Here is a 22,611-nt window from a genome sequence, read left to right on the forward strand (position 1 = left end):
GGTTTAAAGCAGAGTTCCACCCAAAATTGGAACTTCCGCTTATCCCACTCCTCACCCCCTTACATGCCACATTTGGCATGTATTTTTTTTGGGGGGGAGTGGGGGCTTCAGGAGGAGTGGGACTTCCTGTAAGCTTAATCGCCTACAGGAAGGGGCTGCTGTAGGCGATCGCCTAGGACACGTCACAGGTCCTAGGCGATCTCCTGTACAATCAGACGGCGCAGCGCCGCGACGCTCGCGCATACGCAGTGGGTGCCCGGCCGTGAAGCTGAAAGCTGTCACGGCTGGGTGCCCACAGTTGAAATGAAGACGCCGGGGAGGGGGGGAGGAGCGGAGCCCCGGCCGGCGCGTCGCTGGAATGCTGGAGCAGGTAAGTGTCTGTTTATTAAAAGCCAGCAGCTACACTTTTTGTAGCTGCTGACTTTTAATAAACTTAAAAAATGGGTGGAAAACCCCTTTAAGTGCCCAGTAATGAAGTGGTTAATGCCCCTTTAAGACCCTCCTACTGTTTGTGATATTTGACTAACCACACCCACTATTTGATGTGATTTGGATGGTATGTGTAGGGGGAGGGGTTTTGGGGGGTCGTGGTTGCGTTCCAGCACCTTAAGTTTGAGAAAAAAAGCCCTGGCAACAACTATAAAAACAAAATAGATACAAAAACAGATCTAAAGCCAAACCCGTACTTATTCATTTTTTCTCACCAAGAAAACATGACTGGACTGATGACACCCATATGAGAGGACCCTAATGAAGGGGGTGCAATGCCTGGTAAACCCCCTTCTTTACCATATTTAATTACAAAAAATGTTGTCTCCATATATCCTCTGTTGAGCTCTGTATAGAAAACACTGGAAATACCACAAACAAATATGGACCATTCAGCGTAGTTACTCAGTACCAATACAAGCGTGGTGACGTATAGTGAGATAATGAAAAACACCCAGCATCCACCCTCATCCCCACGCCCACATCAGGTGTTCTGTCAGATTCGGCGACCTGTCATAACGGAAGTGACGTTTCTTCGCCGCCCTAGACGCACTCTAACATCATCACCAAGGCTCCGCCCAAGGGTGACAGCTAGATGGGGTCCGCGACTTCCGGAAGAAGTGCGCGTGCGTAGTGTACGAACGTAACTTTCACGCGCACGCGTAGTGCATGCTTTACGTCCTAATGGTTGTAGCGCGGTTTTGACTGTCTTGGTGTCAAACTAGGTTGGTTCTCTAATGGCGTTCAATTTCGGCTCCGCCGCAGGCACCGCGACCAACCAAGGTAGGTGGTCAGGCGAAAGGAAGGTCACTGGACCAATAGCCATTACACTTGTTTTCCTTGCAATATCGGTGACAGCCTTTAGTATAAAGAATATAGGTGGTGTGTACACGGTAATAATGTATCCTGACGGCCAGACTAATCTGGGCTGAGTGTCAATTTATGGGGGATTAAAAAGGGGGATTTGTACGAACTGGAGCAGACTGGGACAGCTGCGCATGGCAACCAATAAGCTTCTGTCTCTCATTTTCAAAGCCTAACTGAACAAGCTGAAGATAGAAGCTGATTGGTTGTCATCCACTGCTGTGCCACATGCAGTTTTTTTTATACATTCCCGTCAGTGGGCTGGTGTGTTGGGAAAATTAATCATATGCAGATCGAAATAAGACACTGGAGGGGAGTCTGTTTAGTCCAGGGGGAGAGAGAAGCAAGGTGTCTGCCAATCTGTATTTGTCCCCTTTATACACTCGCAGCGGGGAGTAAGCCCTTTCACACTGAGCCATGGCCACGTTAGCGCTAAAGCAATGCTTGTTTTAGCGGTGCTTTTCGACCGCTTTTAACCCTAATGGGCAGGGCATTTTGGGAGCGCTGTATACAGTGCTCCCACACCGCCCCAAAGATGCTGCTTGCAGGACTTTTTCTAACGTCCCGCAAGTGCAATGCACCAGTGTGAAAAGTCACAATGAAGTGAATGGGGGCGGTTTTCAGGTGCTCTTTCTAGTGCTAAAACGCCAAAAAATTGCCTCGGTGTGAAAGGAGACTTACTAAAACTGGAGCACACAGAATCTGGAGCAGCTGAGCATAGTAACCAATCAGCTTCTCCCTTCAGCTTTGAGAATGAAAGCTACTTGTCGTTAAAGTGGTTGTAAAGTTATTTTTTTTAAAGCGGAAGTAAACCCATCTATTTGATAGTTTAAAAAAACAGTTAAAGTGGAAGTAAACCCTCCTATAATTTTCAGCCAAGGAAGCTGCCATCTTGGCCTCTGTTTATTTTTCAACTGCCATGATGCTGCACATGTGATCAGTTATGACACAGCCATTGGATGGTTTGACAGTTTGGTTGAGAGCACAACCAATGTGACAGTTAGCAGTCCCAGCATGCCAGGAATGTAACTGCTTTTTGAAACTGTTAAATTGATGGGTTTACTTCCGCTTTAACATTCCCGGCATGCCGGAAAGCTAGATGTCACATTTGCTTGTGCTCTCAACCAAACTGTCAAACCATCCAATGGCTGGTTTCATAACTGATCACATGTGCAGCATCATGGCAGTTGCAGATTAAACAGAGGGCAAGATGGCAGCTTCCTTGGCTGAAAACAATAGGAGGGTTTACTTCCACTTTAACTTTTACCTACAGGTAAGCCTTATATCTCCTAAACCTTTATGGTTTAGGAGATATTCCCCTTGCAATGTGCCGCTGAATGCAGCAGGGCATGCTCACAGGATTTTCGGCTTGGGGCCCGTCAGCCGACAGACCTTGCCGGAAATAAGTCTCCCGCGCGCATGCGCCGGAGTGACGATGTTGTGGCTCCAGCCACTCACAGTGCTGGAGCCGCGATACCCGGGAGCCGAGGCGTAATGTCGGCTGCCTCGGCGTGGACCGGAAGGGACACGATGCCTCGTTCTAAGGTACGTATTTCATAATGAGCTAGTATGCAGTGCATACTAGCTCATTATGCCTTTTCCCTTTACAGGTGTAAAGAAAAGTCAGCGGGTTTACTACCGCTTTAAGGATGAGCTCAGGCGTGTTTGCAGCTGCACGTGCAGAGCCCGCCAGGAAGTCGGCATGGCACAGCGCTAATCGCAGGCAGTGAGACATTACCCGTTCTCTGCAGCTGCAGAGATCGGGTAACGTCTCGCTGCTTGCTATAACTGCTCAGCAGTGCCTACTTCCTGGCGGGCTCTGCACGTGCAGCTGCAAACACGCCTGAGCTTATCCTTGCTTGCCATACACAGCTGCTCCAGCTTCTGTCTGTTCCAGTCTCAGAAATGTCACCTCTACAGGATCGGAGAGAAAAAGGACGTCAATTATGTTTGGGGCCACGTCCAAAGTGACGCAGTGCCGAATCGCAAAAAGTGACTTGGTCAGGAAGGGGATAAATTCTTCCGGGGCCAAAGTCGTTAAGGAGCATTAACCTCTCTATTCATCCTGATTGCCATTATCATTGAAAGTAAAATAAAATCGCAGATTTTTGGGTTTCAACAGAAAAGTAATAGAGGAAAAATCTTGCAATGAAGACTCTAGTTCTGATGACCTGGGGGTCCCCAAAGAATTTTCTTAATTTGCAGGGATTTCCTCTCACTTGGGAAAAAGTTTTGCATGTAGTTCTACATTAACCTCCCTATCGGTATTCCAGAGTGTGGCTTGGGGTGAATTTTTTATGAATGAATGAACAAGAACCTTCATGGTTGGGTCACAGGGTATTCTATTAATGAAAAATAAACTATGTTGCACTAAAAGTTATTGTTAACAACTAGATCAATAAAGCGACAGCCAGCACAATATTGAAGAAAGTCAAATTGTATATAAATTAATAGTCCCAAAGAATTAACCAGGAGCAAATGTTCAAATGATGGTTCAATCTGTGGTAGGGACAAGATAGGGAGACCCATCACCAGCACCCAATAACAGTGTCTTACCCTATTTAATGGACCCCCATCACAGAGGTCTCATCAGCCCATGTAAAATACAGGTGGAAGCCCATTACTCTTCATATATCTTATGGCAGCAGATCGGATGGTGAATGCAGCAGAGCCCAAATATACCTCTCCTTACTCAAGGTGCACTCCAGCAATTATATGTACAGGTGGTTCTCAAAAAATTAGCATATTGTGATAAAGTTCATTATTTTCTGTAATGTACTGATAAACATTAGACTTTCATATATTTTAGATGCATTACACACAACTGAAGTAGTTCAAGCCTTTTTATTGTTTTAATATTGATGATTTTGGCATACAGCTCATGAAAACCCAAAATTCCTATCTCAAAAAATTAGCATATTTCAGCCGACTAATAAAAGAAAAGTGTTTTTAATAAAAAAAAAAGTCAACCTTCAAATAATTATGTTCAGTTATGCACTCAATACTTGGTCGGGAATCCTTTTGCAGAAATGACTGCTTCAATGCGGCGTGGCATGGAGGCAATCAGCCTGTGGCACTGCTGAGGTGTTATGGAGGCCCAGGATGCTTCGGTAGCGGCCTTAAGCTCATCCAGAGTGTTGGGTCTTGTGTCTCAACTTTCTCTTCCCAATATCCCACAGATTCTCTATGGGGTTCAGGTCAGGAGAGTTGGCAGGCCAATTGAGCACAGTAATACCATGGTCAGTAAACCATTTACCAGTGGTTTTGGCACTGTGAGCAGGTGCCAGGTCATGCTGAAAAATGAAATCTTCATCTCCATAAAGCTTTTCAGCAGATGGAAGCATGAAGTGCTCCAAAATCTCCTGATAGCTAGCTGCATTCACCCTGCCCTTGATAAAACACAGTGGACCAACACCAGCAGCTGACATGGCACCCCAGACCATCGCTGACTGTGGGTACTTGACACTGGACTTCAGGCATTTTGGCATTTCCCTCTCCCCAGTCTTCCTACAGGCTCTGGCACCTTGATTACCGAATGACATGCAAAATTTGCTTTCATCCGAAAAAAGTACTTTGGACCACTGAGCAACAGTCCAGTGTTGCTTCTCTGTAGCCCAGGTCAGGCGCTTCTGCCGCTGTTTCTGGTTCAAAAGTGGCTTGACCTGGGGAATGCGGCACCTGTAGCCCATTTCCTGCACACGCCTGTACACGGTGGCTCTGGATGTTTCTACTCCAGACTCAGTCCACTGCTTCCGCAGGTCCCCCAAGGTCTGGAATCGGTCCTTCTCCACAATCTTCCTCAGGGTCCGGTCACCTCTCGTTGTGCAGCGTTTTCTGCCACACTTTTTCCTTCCCACAGACTTCCCACTGAGGTGCCTTGATACAGCACTCTGGGAACAGCCTATTCGTTCAGAAATTTCTTTCTGTGTCTTACCCTCTTGCTTGAGGGTGTCAATGATGGCCTTCTGGACAGCAGTCAGGTCGGCAGTTTGGAGTAATGAACCAGGCTGGGAGTTTTTAAAAGCCTCAGGAATCTTTTTCAGGTGTTTAGAGTTAATTAGTTGATTCAGATGATTAGGTTAAGAGCTCGTTTAGAGAACCTTTTCATGATATGCTAATTTTTTGAGATAGGAATTTTGGGTTTTCATGAGCTGTATGCCAAAATCATCAATATTAAAACAATAAAAAGGCTTGAACTACTTCAGTTGTGTGTAATGAATCTAAAATATATGAAAGTCTAATGTTTATCAGTACATTACAGAAAATAATGAACTTTATCACAATATGCTAATTTTTTGAGAATGACCTGTATACATCCCATGCGGACAAAGGGAAAACGCCTCATTGCACAGTACATCACGGTAATGTTTATTAAGATAACAACATATGATATTGCACTCACATTGGTAGAAATCAAATCAAGCCCTGTTTATGTAATAGCAGCCCCTCCCCACCACAAAGATGCCCGCCGTGTCCCAGAATGCATTTGTCCCATTCGCGTCTCGCTGCTGACTCCTCCCTACACCGTTTCGTCAGTGAATGACGACGGTAAAAAACCTTCAGCTTTTACAACCACTTTAAAACGTTAATGGTTATATGAGAACTTGTGATTGTGTTTTGATTGGACTTTATAAAGGGAGCAACAACCCTTTTTTTTTTTATACTGCTACAGTAGCGTGAAGCGCTTGAAGTTTAAAAAAAAAAAAATCTTTGGAAGCTTGTTTTGGTCAATCTTTGCTGTACCTCTTTAATACATGTAGCAAAGCTTCAGTCTTTCACTGTTAGTGTATTTTGTACAACAGGCACAACTGGCTTTTCCCTGGGAAGTTTTACTCCCAAGACTACAGCATCAGGTTTTGGATTTGGTAACACTACCACAGCAGCATCAACAGGATTTGGCGGTAAGCCTAACATACCCTACCTTGGCAACAGAGCTCAAGATAATCACATCTTGTTACAGGATTGTAATTGCATTGTTTTTGAATTAAAGCAGATTAATAAGTTTTGGTGTAAGTGACAAAAAAATGGCAGGTAGTGCATTTACATCTCCAAATCACTTGTTGCTTTTGTCAGAAAAGATTTTCTCAAGTCATCTACCAGGGCATCATCTGAGAGAAGGCTCCTCCCATGCGAAACACGAATCATCCACTATTATAAAAAGTCGCACATGCCTATGTTTGAGTTTTTGTATATCCTCTGGACCAAAATGAGCATCACATGTTTGCTATTTTTCAAAAAGGCTGTTGTGCTTGTTGCAGAAGTCTCCTTGTCTGGCTGTTCTCCATGGCTCCAAAGGGTGCTGGGTATGCTTAGCCATGGGTTTTCTGTGTAATTAGAGGACCATTCCTGACTCTGTGTGTCCAAAAATGTTCCTTTATAGGCAGAAGTTTGACCACCACTGGGAGGTCTGCAAACACTACCTCTAGTGGACCCATTCAGTGAGCTCTCCATATTTTGGTGATTGTTTTCTGTCTCCTCTAATTCCAGTATTTTCCACTTGCAAGAGGGCATAATACAGGATGCTAGTACTGCAGGTGAACTGGTATACACAGATTACATTTCCGGTGACACTACCTACCAAATAGTTACTTCTGTCTTTGGCAATTGTAGGGAAGTGCTACATCACTTCAGGGAGCTGGCTAATCACTTGATACCGGAAGGGAGGGGAGGGGAACAAAAGAGGAAGGTCCAGTAAATTTTGAATCTCAAGTCTTCAAGACAAGAAGGTAAAATACAAAAATATTTGCATGGAATCAATTTTATTCTATCATAAACATAATACAACCGGGTATACGCATAGCAACACTGGACCTCAAAGACTCTTATTTGCATGTCTCCATGAAACAAAGTGGCCAACAATATTTGAGATTCCTGATAAGGTGTCCAGAAGACACTACACCTTCAATACTCTGCCCCACCATTGGCCTTTTTCTAGTGCCAGGGATATTTTTACAAATATTAGCAGAAGCACTCAAAAGTCAAAGACTAATGCTGGCCATACACGGGTCGAATTTCGAAATGATTTTCTTTCGAAAATCGTATCTAAGAATTTTCTTTTGCATTTCGCACTATTAGTGGGCTGCAGCAACAGCCGATTTCTGTGCGGCAAGCAAATTTGAGTAATTGGACATGTTGGAAATTTTTTGAAAAACAAACAATTTTCTAATCGGTGCTGGAAGAATCGTCCAAGAAATATAATAGAAAAAGGAATGCGTATGTGCAAGAAAATAAAATTCCCGTAAAGAAAAAAAAGATTCCCGGCCACGAAAATAGTTTTCTCACCCGGGTTCTCACTCCCGCGGGGAATAGGCGTCCCTATGAAGAGGTGTAGATGATTGACGTGCAAGTAAGGCGCGTCGCACGTTCCGAAAATAGCCGAACTGGGACTTGGCGCTATACGGCGCCTGCGCACAGACTAGGAGCCGTGTAGAGCTGACTGCGCAGGCGCCGTATAGAGCAGAGTCCCAGTTCGGCTATTTTCGGAAAGCGTGACGCGCCTTATCCGCACGTCAATCATCTACACCTTTTCATAGGAACGCCTACTCCCGGCGGTAGTGAGAACCCGGAAGCCGGGTGAAAAATAACTATAAGACGGTATGTACAGCGAAAAAAAAAAAATACCAGCATACTGTATATGTCGGAAGTATGCTGGATTTAATGGTATTTAGATGTTTTAGGGTGATCCTCCGCTTTAAACTCACAGAAGAAATAACATCAGAGGGGAAAGGGGATTTTACTTTCACCTATTTTCAAGGAGGAAAGCCTCAGGGAAAATCCGACTGATTTTGAACCATGGTGGTTTTGACTTAAATCGGGTAGATTTAAATAGCTAGCAAAAAAGGCTTGATTTAAATCATATCTTTTTTTTTTTTAAAGAGCAACTGTCATCTGTTTTGCAGTGGCTCCTCCTCTGACCCACTGTTGACTCACTGACAGTCTCATTCACTTTAATAGGACGGCTGGTGATGCAGCAGTGACACAAGGTGAGGAACATGGCGGCAGCAGGTGAGGTGATGCCCACTAACAGGCTCTGCCATGATGGATCTGAAATGACGGGTGCTTTTTAAATGTAAGGACTTCTTGCTGTTAGAATCTTTAATGTTTGCAAACAAAACAAAGATTTCCTGTTTAGAATAATAAGCTGTCAGGTTAGTAAAATGGCGATATCAGAACCGATTCAATCATACAGTTTGTATATGAAATGACTGCGCTTACCCAACAAAAGTGTGATGCTAGCACTACAATGTGACAAAATTCAAAGGATAATAAGTGGATATTAGTGCAGCACTAGATAACAAAAAATATCTGTATGACAGGTATAAATTGTTTGCTATAACCAACTGAGTGCATAGAAGCTAATGCATTAAACCATGTGAGAGGTAGACTGCACGGGCAAGTCAACAATAACTCATAAACTGCAAAAGCATGTAAACAGTGACTCTTTAATGGTGCAAACTGAATAAAAAAAAAAAAAACACAAATTTATATGTGCAATGAAATTAAGTCATTAAAGTGAATAACGATATGTTCAATTGAAGACCCAACGTGGTCTGCTAAATGGTCCACACTGTGAGCCAAGCTAATAAGTGGCAAATGGAAGAACCAAGGTTGATGTCAGATAATCCGGGATAGTGCGTCCTCCACCTAGGGTAAGGGATAGGTACTCTTACCAGAAACTGTGGACCCACGTGCCGGGGCAGTCAGCCAAGCTTAGAGATAGGGAACCAGAACTGAAAAAAACTTGCACAGCGCTTCTAAAGTGCAAGTTTCAAATTCATCTTGTTTTCTTGCCATCGAATTGGCAGAGGAACCACTCATTAAAAGACCTCCTTCCTGAGCCTACGATCTATCTACAGTCTTACAAGGGTTCACTAAACTCCCTGTTGAACCTAGAGGATTATTCGATGAGAATCCTTACACTTAAAGTGTTTAACCCATACATAACAAACACTACCAGCCCCTCTATTATAGGCAGGCATAGCACACTGCATTTGTCTTTTTATAAAAATCATGCTTGTAAATACTGATTTAGAGCGATCTTCAGGCTGGTCACTTGACTTGCAGATGCTGTATACCTCCAATACATGGCTTCTGCAGGAGGGGCCAAGATCTCCTTCTGATGTCAGCCGTGGAGATCACAAGGCTGTTAAGCCCCTCTTGCAGTAGCTCTGGAAACCGGCCGAGAATCGCATGTCCAGCCTGAAGATTGCACTAAATTGGTATCTGCAAGCCTTGTTTTTTTAAAAGACTTAAACAGGGTGCTATATCAATCTATAATAGAGGGGCTGGCAGGGACCACTTAGAATTTTTTATTTTTTTTATCTATATTAAAATTGGTGGGGAGGGGGCGGAGACTGACACAGAGCTGGCAAGGAGGAGGGGGAGAAAAGAGCAGGGCTAGGGATGAAGAAGAGACATGGTGCATATACAGTACAAAAAACATGGAATATCCAGGCTCAAACTTACCGACCAATTGGCAACCAACCAAATTCACCTGTCTAAAAATGTGCGTTAAAAACAGAGGTTTAGTTGCACACATTTGAAAATGCATGTGTAAGCTGCAGGCCCCGTCAAGGCGCTTTGTATACTGCAGTCCTAACTATAACATTGCATTTTAGGCACATGACTGCTGATGGATAGATGAGGGGCAGGTGACTGGAGGTAGCCCAGCCCTCATTAAAGGGGCAAGAGCACACTGCACACTCAGCACATGCAAGCAAAGGTGCCAGTGTGCTGCCTGACCACAATGACATGGCCTGGATATTCTATGTTTTTTGTATGTATATGCGCCCTTCGCAGCGCTCCTTATTGTATTGAACAGTCATAGGTAGGGGCAGTGACTTTTGTTTGAAGAGACATGGTGGTCAGGACTTAACATCTCTAATTTTCATGGTCATCGCAGAGAGGGGGATACAGGAAGTGGCACAGTTACAGTTCAGAGTGGAACAGATTACTCAGCACAAGCACTGTGCTGCTTAGGCCCCATGCACACGAGACTCGGATGCAAACTCATCTAAACACACGTTTTCAAACGCAAAAAAATGCGTTTAAAACGCCAGTTTTGCTGCAAATTTTGCCGCGTTTAAGCGTTTAGTTAAGAAACATCATAAAACCCCCCCAAAGCTCAAAAAACAGTATTTAACCATTTCAGCCATTTTGTGAGACCAGAGTGAGTAGCAGCTGAGAGAGCAGCCGTGTACTTGTATTTAGCGTGTCACTTGCCACATCACCTGCCACAAGCTGCGGATTGTCCACTTGCTACGTCACCTGGCCACAAGTTGTTAATTGTCCACTGGCCACATCACCTGCCACAAGTTGTGAATTGTCCACTTTCTCACGTCATCTGCCACGTCACCTGGCCACGCCACCTGCCACAAGTTGTGGATTGTCCACTGGCCACAAGTTGTGGATTGTCCACTGGCCACGACACCTGCCACAAGTTGTGGATTGTCCACTTGCCAAGTGACCTGGCCACGTCACCTGCCACAAGTTGTGGATTGTCCACTGGCCACGTCACCTGGCCACGACACCTGCCACAAGTTGTGGATTGTCCACTTGCCAAGTCACCTGGCCACGTCACCTGCCACAAGTTGTGGATTGTCCACTGGCCACGTCACCGGCCACATCACCTGCCACGTCACCTGACCACAAGTTGTGGATTGTCCACTTGCCATGTCGCCTGCCACAAGTTGTGGATTGTCCACTGGCCACGTCACCTGCCACAAGTTGTGGATTGTCCACTGGCCACGTCACCTGCCACAAGTTGTGGATTGTCACCTGGCCACGTCACCTGCCACAAGTTGTGGATTGTCCACTTGCCACATCACCTGCTATGTCACCTGACCATGTCACCTGGCCACAATTTGTGGATTGTCCACTTGCCACGACACCTGCCACAAGTTGTGGATTGTCCACTTGCCACGTCACCTGCCACAAGTGGATTATCCACTTGCCAAATCACCTGGCCACGTCACCTGCCACAAGTTGTGGACTGTCCACTGGCCACATCACCTGCCATGTCACCTGGCCACATCACCTGCCACAAGTTGTGGATTGTCACCTGGCCACGTCACCTGCCATGTCACCTGGCCACGTCACCTGCCACAAGTTGTGGATTGTCACCTGGCCACGTCACCTGCCACGTCACCTGGCCACAAGTTGTGGATTGTCCACTGGCCACGTCAACTGATCACGACACCTGCCACAAGTTGTGGATTGTCCACTTGCCACGTTGCCTGCCTCAAGTGGATTATCCGCTTGCCATATAACCTGGCCACGTCCACTGGCCACAAGTTGTGGATTGTCCACTGGCCACAAGTTGTGGATTGTCCACTGGCCACGTCACCTGCCACAAGTTGCAGATTGTCCACTTGCCATGTCACCTGCTACGTCACCTGTTCACATTACCTGGCACGTCACCTGACCACAAGTTGTGTATTGTCCACTGGTCACGTCGCCTGGCCATGTCACCTGCCACAATGTCCGCAATGCAAGCAATTACAGTTTTTTTTGTTAATGGTTTTTCATCATTTGCCATAATTTTTTAGATTTCTAATGTAAAAAAATAGGTCACCTTTCAAATCTCGCCTATAAACGAAATCGCGGCAAAACGCTGGTACCGCGTTTTGCCGCATTTAGCGGCGTTTTGCGTCTGAAATGCAAAAACATTTCCGTCTGAACCCATTTTTTTGCTTCTGAAAAAACGAGCATAAACTCAACTGCAGAAAAACGTGACTGTGTGCATGGACACATAGGATAACATTGAATGTGTTCAGGGGCAGTTGAAAAAGCTGTTGAAAAATGCCTCTGAACACGTGTTTACCAGCGTCTCGTGTGCATGGGGCCTTAATCTGCTTTAAGGGACCAGGATCTTTTTGTTAACCAACAAATTCTGTTGGGTTCTTTGGTGTCAGGATGCAGGGTGACCAAAATCCAAGCACTCTCCAGCTTGGGACCCTACTGTACCATCTTCATGGACAAGATGGTCCTAAAATACAGATCAAGCTTTCCTGCCAAGAGCATTCTGTATTTCACAGGGCACAAGATATCATTATTCCAACTCATTCTGTTCAAATGCACCAAACAAGAAACATTTTATAGACTGGACATTAGGAGATGTCTCATGGTCTACTTGAATGGCCAAAAGACTGGAGAAAGATGTCAATGTTTGTTTTCCTTTTTCAATGCCCAGCAAAGGTTAAAAAACCTCAAAGCACAAACAAATCCCTTAGATGCTGCCTTGTAAAATTACTTGAGAAACATATTTTCTGGGAATCTTCCTGGGCAGCACAGCTACCCAGCCCTAAGTTCTGTAATGGCTGATATATTTTTCTTAGTAAGTATTAATGATTGCACTTCTTTACCTGCTGCTCCTTCTGTGCCTTTGTATGACAGAGGTGTTTAGGCATGTGTCACGTTTTATAATGGTGGATGGGTTTCCTGTTTGAGTGGGAGGAGCCTTTTCTCAGATGTTGCCCTGGAAGATTCACAGAAAATGAGTTACCAGGTACCTAACTGTTTGTCTATGATGAAAAAAACAACAAACACTCTCTTAAACCTTCTAATAAATGGTACAATGCTGGCAGAAAAGATTTGGAGATGGAATTGCTTATTTTGTGGTAATACTACTTGTTCATAAGAGCTGGGGGATCAGGTTAAGTAAGGTTTATGCTTCCTGCTTTACCTCCCCAGGCTTGGATATAGCTCAGAATGCAAGTCAAAGGAATGTAATACATCACATGTGATATGATTTCAGTTCTGTTCACCAAGGCAGTTTATTGCATAGTGTGATGCTGCTGGCAAAAGGAGTGCCAGAATTCTGGGATGGTAGAATTTCAAATTGTACGCAGTGTGCTTGATTGAGGAGGCACACCCTGGCAAATAAACTTCTAGGCTACTGTAGGCTTCATGTGCTTGAATACTGGGGCTCATTCATACAGGCATTGACACCCGTCCTGCATGCTAAGCCACTGATTTCTACATTTGCATCCTCCTTGAAACTGCACCCATGCAGCCTATAGAGGTGAATGCAAACACATTGACTGCACACACAAGGCCAAACACGACCACATGGTAGGATTTGATATGCGTGCAAGGGAAAGGGAAGTTTACTAAAACTGGAGCACACAGAATCTGGGGCAGCTGTGTATAGTAATTGGCTTCTTGGTTTTAGGATCCATACACACTACTGTGACTTGTTATGTGACACATAGTCACATGACAATTCAGTATTGAATTCAATGGCACCTGTTCCAATATTTTTGATTTTGAAAAGGTTCATGCCTGACTTTAAAGACCCACTAGTGTGAATGGAGCCTTATTGTCAAAGCATAATTGAACAAGCTGACATTGGAAACTGGTTACTATGTACAGCTGCACCAGATTCTATGTGTTTTAGTTGATCTTCCCTTTTGTGTTCGAATCTGTGCACCCATTGCTGCATGCATGTCAAATTTTGTGTCGTTGCAGCCGCTCTGTCTGCCTCCACCTTTACAGGCTGCTTGCAGCTCAAAGGTAGATGCAGAAAACAGCAGCTCAACGTGTAGAACGGGCTTTAAAGGGGTTGTAAAGATTTGTTTTTTATTTTTTAAATGGGTTTCTTTAAGCTAGTGCATTGTTGGTTCGCTTACATTTTCCTTCCATTTCCCTACTAAATGTTTTTTTTCTTTGAATTTCTCACTTCCTGTTCCTCCTCAGTAAGCTGTTCTGGCTGATTTTCCACCGCTCGGATGATGGTGGCAAGTTTACTGAGGAGAAACAAAGTGAGAAATTCTGACAGAAAAAAAACATTTAGAAGGGAAATGGAAAGAAAAGGTAAGTGAACCAGCAATGCACTAGCTTAAAGGAACCTATTTTAGAAAATAAACAAACCTTTACAACCCCTTTAATGCCTGTCTGAATGAACCTTTAGCCCCTGTTCACACCAGCGCTGCTTTGAAATTGCGCTTCTTCAGCATGATTTCAAAGCCGCACATTAGTGCGGTTTGCACTGCCAAATTCATTGCGACTTCATAGTCATTCAAGTCTATTCACATCGCAATGAAATCGTCAAAGTAGTGCAGGAACCTTTTTTGAAGTCGCTGTGACGTGAGTCGCAGCTATTTGAACTGTGCCATTGCTGACAATGGGGTGCTACTTGTCATGCAATATGGAACTGTCAAATCACGTGACAAATCACAACAGTGTGAATGGGGGCTTGGGCATGTTCTGCATATAGGTTCCATCTCTACAATGTGTATTATAGGACAAAATTGTTAGTGTATTTATTTTATTTTTTAATTCTGTATACATAACATTTATTTATTTAGATAAAAAATGAATGCATTTTCTTTTATTAGCTGCAATATTTCACAAATAATATCAAACAATGTGACCTTAGAACTATAACACGCTAGTAGCTTCAAAACGATACATACAGTACCCCACAAAAGTGAGTACACCCCTCACATTTTTGTAAGTATTTTATTATCTTTTCATGTGACAAGACTGAAGAAATGACACTTTGCTACAATGTAAAGTAGTGAGTGTACAGCTTGTATAACAGTGTAAATTTGCTGTCCCCTTAAAATAACTCAACACACAGCCATTAATGTCTAATCTGCTGGCAACAAAAGTGAGTACACCCCTTAGTGAAAATGTCCAAATTGGGCCCAAAGTGTCAATATTTTGTGTGGCGACTTATTTTCCAGCACTGCCTTAACCCTCCTGGTCATGGAGTTCACCAGAGCTTCACAGGTTGCCACTGGAGTCCTCTTCCACTCCTCCATGATGACATCACAGAGCTGGTGGCTGTTGGAGATCTTGCACTCCTCCACCTTCCATTTGAGGATGCCCCACATATGCTCAATAGGGTTTAGGTCTGGAAACATGCTTCGCCAGTTCATCACCTTTACCCTCAGCTTCTTTAGCAAGGCAGTGGCCCTCTTGGAGGTGTGTTTCATGTTTGGAATACTGCCCTGCGGCTCAGTCTCCGAAGGGAGGGGAATCATGCTCGGATTCAGCATGTTACAGTACATGTTGGCATTCATGGTTCCCTCAATGAACTGTAGCTCCCCAATGCCGGCAGCACTCGTGCAGCCTCTCACCACCAGGCTTGACTGTAGGTACGACACACTTCTTTGTACTCCTCACCTGGTTGCCACCACACACGCTGGACACCATCTGAACCAAAAAAGGTTATCTTGGGCTCGTCGGACCACAGGACATCGTTCCAGTAACCCATGTTCTTAGTCTGCTTGCCTTCAGCAAATTGTTTGCAGACATTCTTGTGCATCCTCTTTAGAAGAGGCTTCCTTCCATTGGACAGCGTATGACCTGAGCACAGACAGGCTGACCACCCCTGCAGCAATGCTAGCAGCACTCATATGTCCATTTTCCAAATAGATGGATATTATGCAGAGCATGTGCACTCGGCTTCTTTGGTCAACCATGGCGAGGCCTGTTCTGAGTGGAACCTGTCCTGTTAAACTGCTGTATGGTCTTGGACACCATGCTGCAGCTCGGTGTTTTTTTTTTTTTTTTTTTTTATATAGGGTCTTGGCAACCTTCTTATAGCCTATGCCAGTGATGGTGAAACTTGGCACCCAAGATGTTTTGTAATTTAATTTTCCATGATGCTGAACTACATGCATGAGCCTCATGTGAATTGTATTTCTATAAAACATCTGGGGGGCCAAGGTTCACCATCATTGGCCTAGGCCATCTTTATGTAGCGCAACAGTTCTTTATTTTATTTATTTTTTAAAGATCCTCAGAGTTCTTTGCCATGAGGTGCCATGTTGAACTTTCAGTGACCAGTATGAGATAGTGAGCCCTGTTTAGACATTGACTGAGTGAGTTATTTTGAGGGGGCAGCAAGGTGTAAATTTATTCAGTGTTGTCACATGAAAAGATAAAATATATTTACAAAAGGGGTGTAATCACTATTGTGAGATACTGTGTGTGTATGTATGTGTGTATTTTGGCGTTTGGAAACTCTCTTGGGTTTTTAGCTGTCTATGGTCCCTCCTATTTAGATTTGCCCTGATGACAGTTGTCAACCAGACAGAAAATGATGGGCAATCCTACATTTCAGAATGGCTTCACATTGATCATCTGCATTTTGGTACTTTTTCAGAAAGCTAACCTGCATGAAAACCACAGGTACACTACGCTGTGGATAAAGCTCAGCAGATCAGTTTGAAGCCGCCCTTTGTGTCTTTAAAGAAAAGGTGATCAACGAAAATCACCCGAACTTGTGGTGAGGGGCGGTCTTCCAACAAGGGCACCAGCTGTTCTGCTGACAGCTGAGGGGAATTATCACTTTGAGCCCTGGTTCACACTGGGTACGATTTGAGATGCGATTTGACATGTCAAATCGCATCTCAAATCGGCGGCATTTGCCGGCAATTGTCCGCAATGGCACTGTCCTAATCGGTGCGACGCTGCATCTGCGGCGCTGCACCGATTTCAAAAAGTAGTTCCTGTACTACTTTTTGCGATTTCGTGCCGCGATTTACATTGAACCCTGCACAGATGTCTCTAAAATCGCGGCGAAATCGCGGTAAAATCGAGATTTTACCGCGATTTTGAATTCGCAGCAGTGTGAACCTAGCCTGAAGAGTTTTTTTTTTTTTTCTTTTCTCACTCTTCCTGTTGCATCTTCAACCAAGGAAGTGAAGAGAAATTTCTCCAATGGTTAAAGTGTTCCTACATTATCCAGCAGTGTAATCTTGAGCCAAAATATCTTAAGACTCATAAGACTGACCACACTAACATTTTAGGATAGCTACTTATACACAAGAGGGATCTACTGCTCAATTTCTCAGTCATAAAGAATGTCTGTGGAGAGTGATAAAACGCATCATGTTTTAAGACCGTACCAGTGATGGTAAAGAATTTCAGGAACACATCAAAGTGTGTGTGGTTAAAGTGATTGTAAACCCTGACATATACCCAGTGAAGTGAACAGCCTCAGATGATACAGAGATTAAACAAATCCTACATAGGTTTTACTTATTTGCAGTCTTCTCCTCTCTACACCCCTTCAAAAGTGCAGATCCTGTTAAAAATCTCAATTCATCTGTCAGCAGTACAGAGGAGGAAGCGGAGAGTATGCTGTTGGTGTGAGAGCTGATTGAAAGAAAAGGAACCCCCCCCTCCACACACACACAAATCACAAGAACTGTTGTGAATAGACGAGCTCCGTTCTGAGCTCTCTCTCCACCTATTTCCCGACTCAAATTTGTCCAGAAAAAGTCTTAGAAGTGACTCGCGATAAGAGGAACGAAGCATCAGAGAGAAATTACACTTTTGGGGAGAGATGGGTAACCACTGCAGATATGCGTTTTGCTCAAATTCCATGACTGAGGTTTACAACCACTTTAAGGAAAGCTTAGAAATTTGGCATCGGCTCTTCTGAAACAAGAAAATTAGCCTCTAGTTGGATGTACAGACACTTATTCCATTAAACTGATTTACATTTTATGGGGGGGGGGGGGGCTCTTCCCTCTTTAACCTGGGATTTGAAGTGCATTTTAATCCCTACAGCATGTACCCTCCTTCATTGAAGACTGAAGGTGTGAAATAATAATACTGTCCGTTGCATCAACATAAACATACCTTTCACCTGTATAAATGTGGCAAGTGTGAGAACTTTCTAAATTGTTCACCATTTATTATATAAATATGTAATTGCAGTACTTTGGCATACTATGTATGAGAGTTTTCGATCTTTATTAATAAAGCCAACGTGGATATATGCTTTTCCTATACTTTTATTTTTATTAACCCATCCTGGTTATATGCTTTCCTATAATTTTCTCTAAACTTGTTTTTACTTCCTGCCACCTTTTTTCTTCATGCTTCCCACTCATCAGGATTTGGAGGGCTTGAGCAGGCGACGTCCAACACCACTGGGTTTAACTTTGGTGGTTTCGGACTAGCTGCTAACCCTGCCCTAAACTTTAACATTGGGAACTTCAGTGTTTCCACTGCTCCAGCGCCTCCCTTCAATTTTGGTAACGCTCTGGCAAGTGCAGGTAGAAAAATAAAGAATGTATGTGAAGTTTGTCATGGTCTCCTCTGCAGTGATCCAAGAATCCAAGTGATATTCACTAGCATTTATCTCTACATGATTTTGCATTAACAATTAAGTGAAATATTTTCCTTGATGGGTGTAATTTGTGGTATGTCTCTGGGAATCGGCCCTGGGATGTCTTTAAGGGTGTTCTAACAAAATTATTGATATATTAAATGAAGCTAAATTTGAGTAGTATTGCTTCTACTACAGGTTGAAGCCTAATTCCAATGCCTTGATTAGATATTTACATTTTTTACTATTAAGTTAATTTGATTCTTGGACCACTGCAGTTCTATATCACACACATTCCACCAATCTGTTGCCATCTCAAGTTTTGTTCAGTTTAGTGGGGTACGTCGTCTTTGTGATCCACCTGTAAAAAAGGAAAAAATAAAGGAAGCAAAAATATACTGTTGTACTGTTCACGTTTTCCCCATCCTCCTATGAACTGTGGTAGTAAAACATTTGCTTTTGTAATCCTTGTGACGCGATTAACTATCGTGGTACAAAGAGCAGTAGTGTATCTGTAACTGCTGACTTAGTGGAGCTTTTCATTTGACCACTCTTAAAATTCATATTTCATGTTCATTGCTGACTATAAAGCCCCCATGTACAGACTGGGAAAAAGGGAATGCACTGTTATTTCTTCCTCGGAAGAATAGGGAGTTAAGGCTGATTAGTTAAGGGGTTAAACGGAGGAACATTTGTTCATCCCTTTAATCTGCAGATGAAGAACCAAAAAGGTACAAAAAAACGAGGGTTATTTACGAAAGGAAAATCCACTTTTTGCACTACAAGTGCACTTGAAATTGCACTTGGAAGTGCAGTCGTTGTCGATCCAAGGGAGACCTGCAAGGAAAAAAAAAAAAAAAAAACAGTATTTTAGCTTGCAGATGATTGGATGATAAAATCAGCAGAGCTACCCCTCAGATTTACAGCGACTGCACTTTCAGTGCCAATTCAAATGCACTTTAGACTTGTAGTGCAAAGTGGATTTGCCTTTCGTAAATAACCTCCAATGTTTCTTTTTATTTGAGTGTTTCAGTGGCTGAGCAGTGTTGTTAATAAAAAAAAAAGCAGCCGGCAATGTTTATTATTTTTTTTTTTTTTTTTTTTTTTTGACGGCTCCAATTACCGGACATCTTTAACAATAAAGATGTCAACAGGGGAGACCCACTGACAGCTTAAAGAACAGAGCCTGAACGTATCAGTTTCAGGTATCGGTGCATTTGCACGAGTACCGATACTTGTGCAAATACTCAGTATCGGCACCGATACTAGTATTGGTGCAACCCTAATCATTGCATTGTACACCCTTTCAAGGCCTTATTCCTGGTCCACCTGGCTCCTGATCTAACTCCATATACCACTTCTGTCCAAAGTAAATAATCACCTCTCTATGACTTGTCTTCTTACTAGCTCCCATTTTGCATCCTCGCCCAGCTGATCATTAATGGCTACCACATGGCTCTTTACACATCAGCAGTAATAAGCTCCCATTCTGCCTCTTCCCCCTCCTTTTATTTCTAAGTGATCCATAAGGGGGCCATGCTCGGCATCCTCTGTTCGTGGTCAGATATCCTCTTTCTGTCCCTGGCCTGCCCTCCTTTGCTCAGTGTCCTATAGACCGCAGCCTATACTATCTCCCCTTCATTCTCTGTCATGATTGGCTTCCATTCTGTTTTTCTTTATGGTCCTATCAAATTCTTTCTTTTCATTACCCACTTGTCTAACTCCTGTTCTGCTTCTAAATTCTGCTGTTCTATCTGTTCTACAACTTTGTCCAAAGATAGATGTACATTTTTATTAAGTATATTGCTTTTTATTTTTTTATATTTGCCTACAGTTCTGTTAAAAAGTTGGTGCTTTAGTTTTGGGTATGTGTGGGTGGAATGAATCCTTTTCATAGACTCTTGGAACCAAGATATTTTGAAGTTTGGATTTATAAAGATTTACAGCAGATTGTTCTGTGCTATTAACTAGGGCTGCAACTAACGATTATTTTCATAATCTATTAGTTGGCTGATTATTGTTTCGATTAATCGGATAATAGCCTTGGAAAAAAAAAAAAAGATTTTACATTTTTTTTGGGGCCAATTTGTTGTTGGGCAGATTACAAAACACAAATTGCTGCAAAAACACATTACATGCTTTTCTGCAGCTTCTCCATTGAAGTATATTGAACCAAAAAAAAAAAAAAAAAAATAGCACCGTTTTGCGTTAAGTCCTTGCCCTTTCCAAATACGCAGCAGCTGAAAAAAATCATGGATGTGAACGTGTCCCATAGGAAAACATGTAAATGAACTGTTTCTGCAAAAAGCACCAAAAAACTGAGGTGTGACCCAGGCCTGAGATGTTTAGTAACATAATGGGGTTAAAAAAAAACTAAAACAAGTACAAAAAGAGCAAATAATCACTACTGTAAGGGGTTCATGTTTTTTTACTGTGGGACAGTGAAAGTAACATTTACAGCAGCGATTTGCTTTTTTGTACTATAAAGGGCCAATTTTAGTAGTTTTTAACCCCATTATGTTACTGGCCGATTAATCGATTATGAAAATTGTAATCGATTAATTTCATAATCTATTAGTTGTTTCGGCCCTACTATTAACTACACCCCCATGGTATTTGCAGGCAAGTTTTACAAACGGCATGCACACAGATTGGAAGAACTTAGAAAGATTTTAGAAATTACGTTTTTGAGTCTAGGCTCTAAAGGAGGAAATACTCTTTAAGGCTCGTTTCACAACTATGTAGGTTGTGGTTGGTGCGGTTTTTTCCCTTTTTTTTTTTTTTTCCCCCCCACGCATGTTTTTAGGGGATGGCTGTTATGCAAGTGACACCAGCAAAAACGCATCATCAATGCAAGCACTGTGAGATTTTTTTTTTTTTTAATTCATTTCCGCTGCATGTCCATTGAAGTCTATGGGACCAAAAAACGCAACCTGTTGTGGGCAAAAAAAGTTCACAACCTTTCCACAAAAAAAACACTGGTTGAACATGCACAGATGTAAATATGACATATAGGAAATCATGTTAAATGGACTGTGGTGTGTTTTGAAAACTCAAAAAGCAACTAACTTTACTTGTGATCTATATCCATTGTTATAGAAGGATTTGACCAATCTACTATTTACTGCTTTAGCCTCTTGTGGTGCTCAAGACATCAGTTTTTCATATTTATGCTTGCCCGAAGAAAGTGTACAGCCAAAGCTGTAACATTTTAAAGCAGTAATAATCTTCAAAAAAAATGAATATATTGCAGTAGGGATGCACCGATGCCAACATTTCATCGGCAGTCCTGGGTGAAAGAAAAAATCGAACCTCCTTCCTTTTTTTTTTTTTTCTTCATCCCTAATTCTAAGTTATTTTATAGAAAAAAAATACTGATTTTTAATTTGTAAACAAAACGTGGCAGAAAAGGGTTTTGGCCCTTTTCACACTACCATGACTTCAAAGCTTTTTTTTTTAAGTGATTTTTGCTACGATTTTAGGGAATGCTTGTGTCAACTTGCATCAAAGTCGCACAGATATGTATGGTACTCATTTGGAAATCATGGGATGCGACTTTGCAGTCCAAAGTCACAGGATAAGTTGCACAAATGTGAAAGGGGGCTTAAAGTGCAGGTTCAACTGGAAATGTAAATTTTTAACCTTAGATTGATGCTCATTTTGTCTAGGGGAATCGGCTAGTTTTTTTTAAAATCGAAGCTGTACTTACCGTTTTAGAGAGCGATCTTCTCCGCCGTTTCCGGGTATGGGCTGCGGGACTGGGCTTTCCTATTTTGATTGACAGTCTTCCGACGGTCGCATCCATCGCGTCACGATTTTCCGAAAGTAGCCGAACGTCGGTGCGCAGGTGCCGTATAGAGCCGCACCGACGTTCGGCTTCTTTCGGCTACTCGTGATGCGATGGATGCGACCGTCTGAATCAAAATAGGAACGCCCAGTCCCGAAGACCATACCCGGAAGCGGCGGAGAAGATCGCTCTCTAAAACGTTAAGTACTGCTTCGATTTAAAAAAAAATAGCCGATTCCCCTAGACAAAATGAGCATCAATCTAAGGTTAAAAAATGTTTTTTTAGGGTAAACTCCCACTTTAATCTTTCATTCCTTTGAACTAAAGAACTCAATTGTTACAATGTTTGTTTCTCTTTATCCCTGCCTAAGCTAAACGAGGCAGGTGTGTGGGTTTTTTT

The 22,611-nt window shown here is 42.9% G+C and overlaps 1 protein-coding gene across 5 annotated transcripts in view; it reads left to right on the forward strand.

The window, feature by feature from the left end:
- The first annotated feature begins 1,054 nt into the window (after nt 1-1,054).
- NUP54 (nucleoporin 54) overlaps nt 1,055-22,611 on the forward strand; it is a 43,137-nt gene continuing 21,580 nt past the window's right edge. The window contains exons 1-3 of one of the 5 annotated variants that reach the window (XM_040327534.1): nt 1,055-1,272; nt 6,156-6,254; nt 18,210-18,371. In XM_040327534.1, coding sequence (XP_040183468.1) covers nt 1,227-1,272; nt 6,156-6,254; nt 18,210-18,371 — 307 coding nt within the window. In that variant the 5' untranslated portion in view covers nt 1,055-1,226. The remainder of the gene's footprint in view (nt 1,273-6,155; nt 6,255-18,209; nt 18,372-22,611) is intronic. The other 4 variants (XM_040327550.1, XM_040327542.1, XM_040327559.1 and 1 more) reach the window with 4 other exon arrangements.

This window comes from Rana temporaria, chromosome 1 (genome assembly GCF_905171775.1).
Source record: "Rana temporaria chromosome 1, aRanTem1.1, whole genome shotgun sequence".
In the NCBI taxonomy this organism is placed as follows: domain Eukaryota; kingdom Metazoa; phylum Chordata; class Amphibia; order Anura; family Ranidae; genus Rana; species Rana temporaria.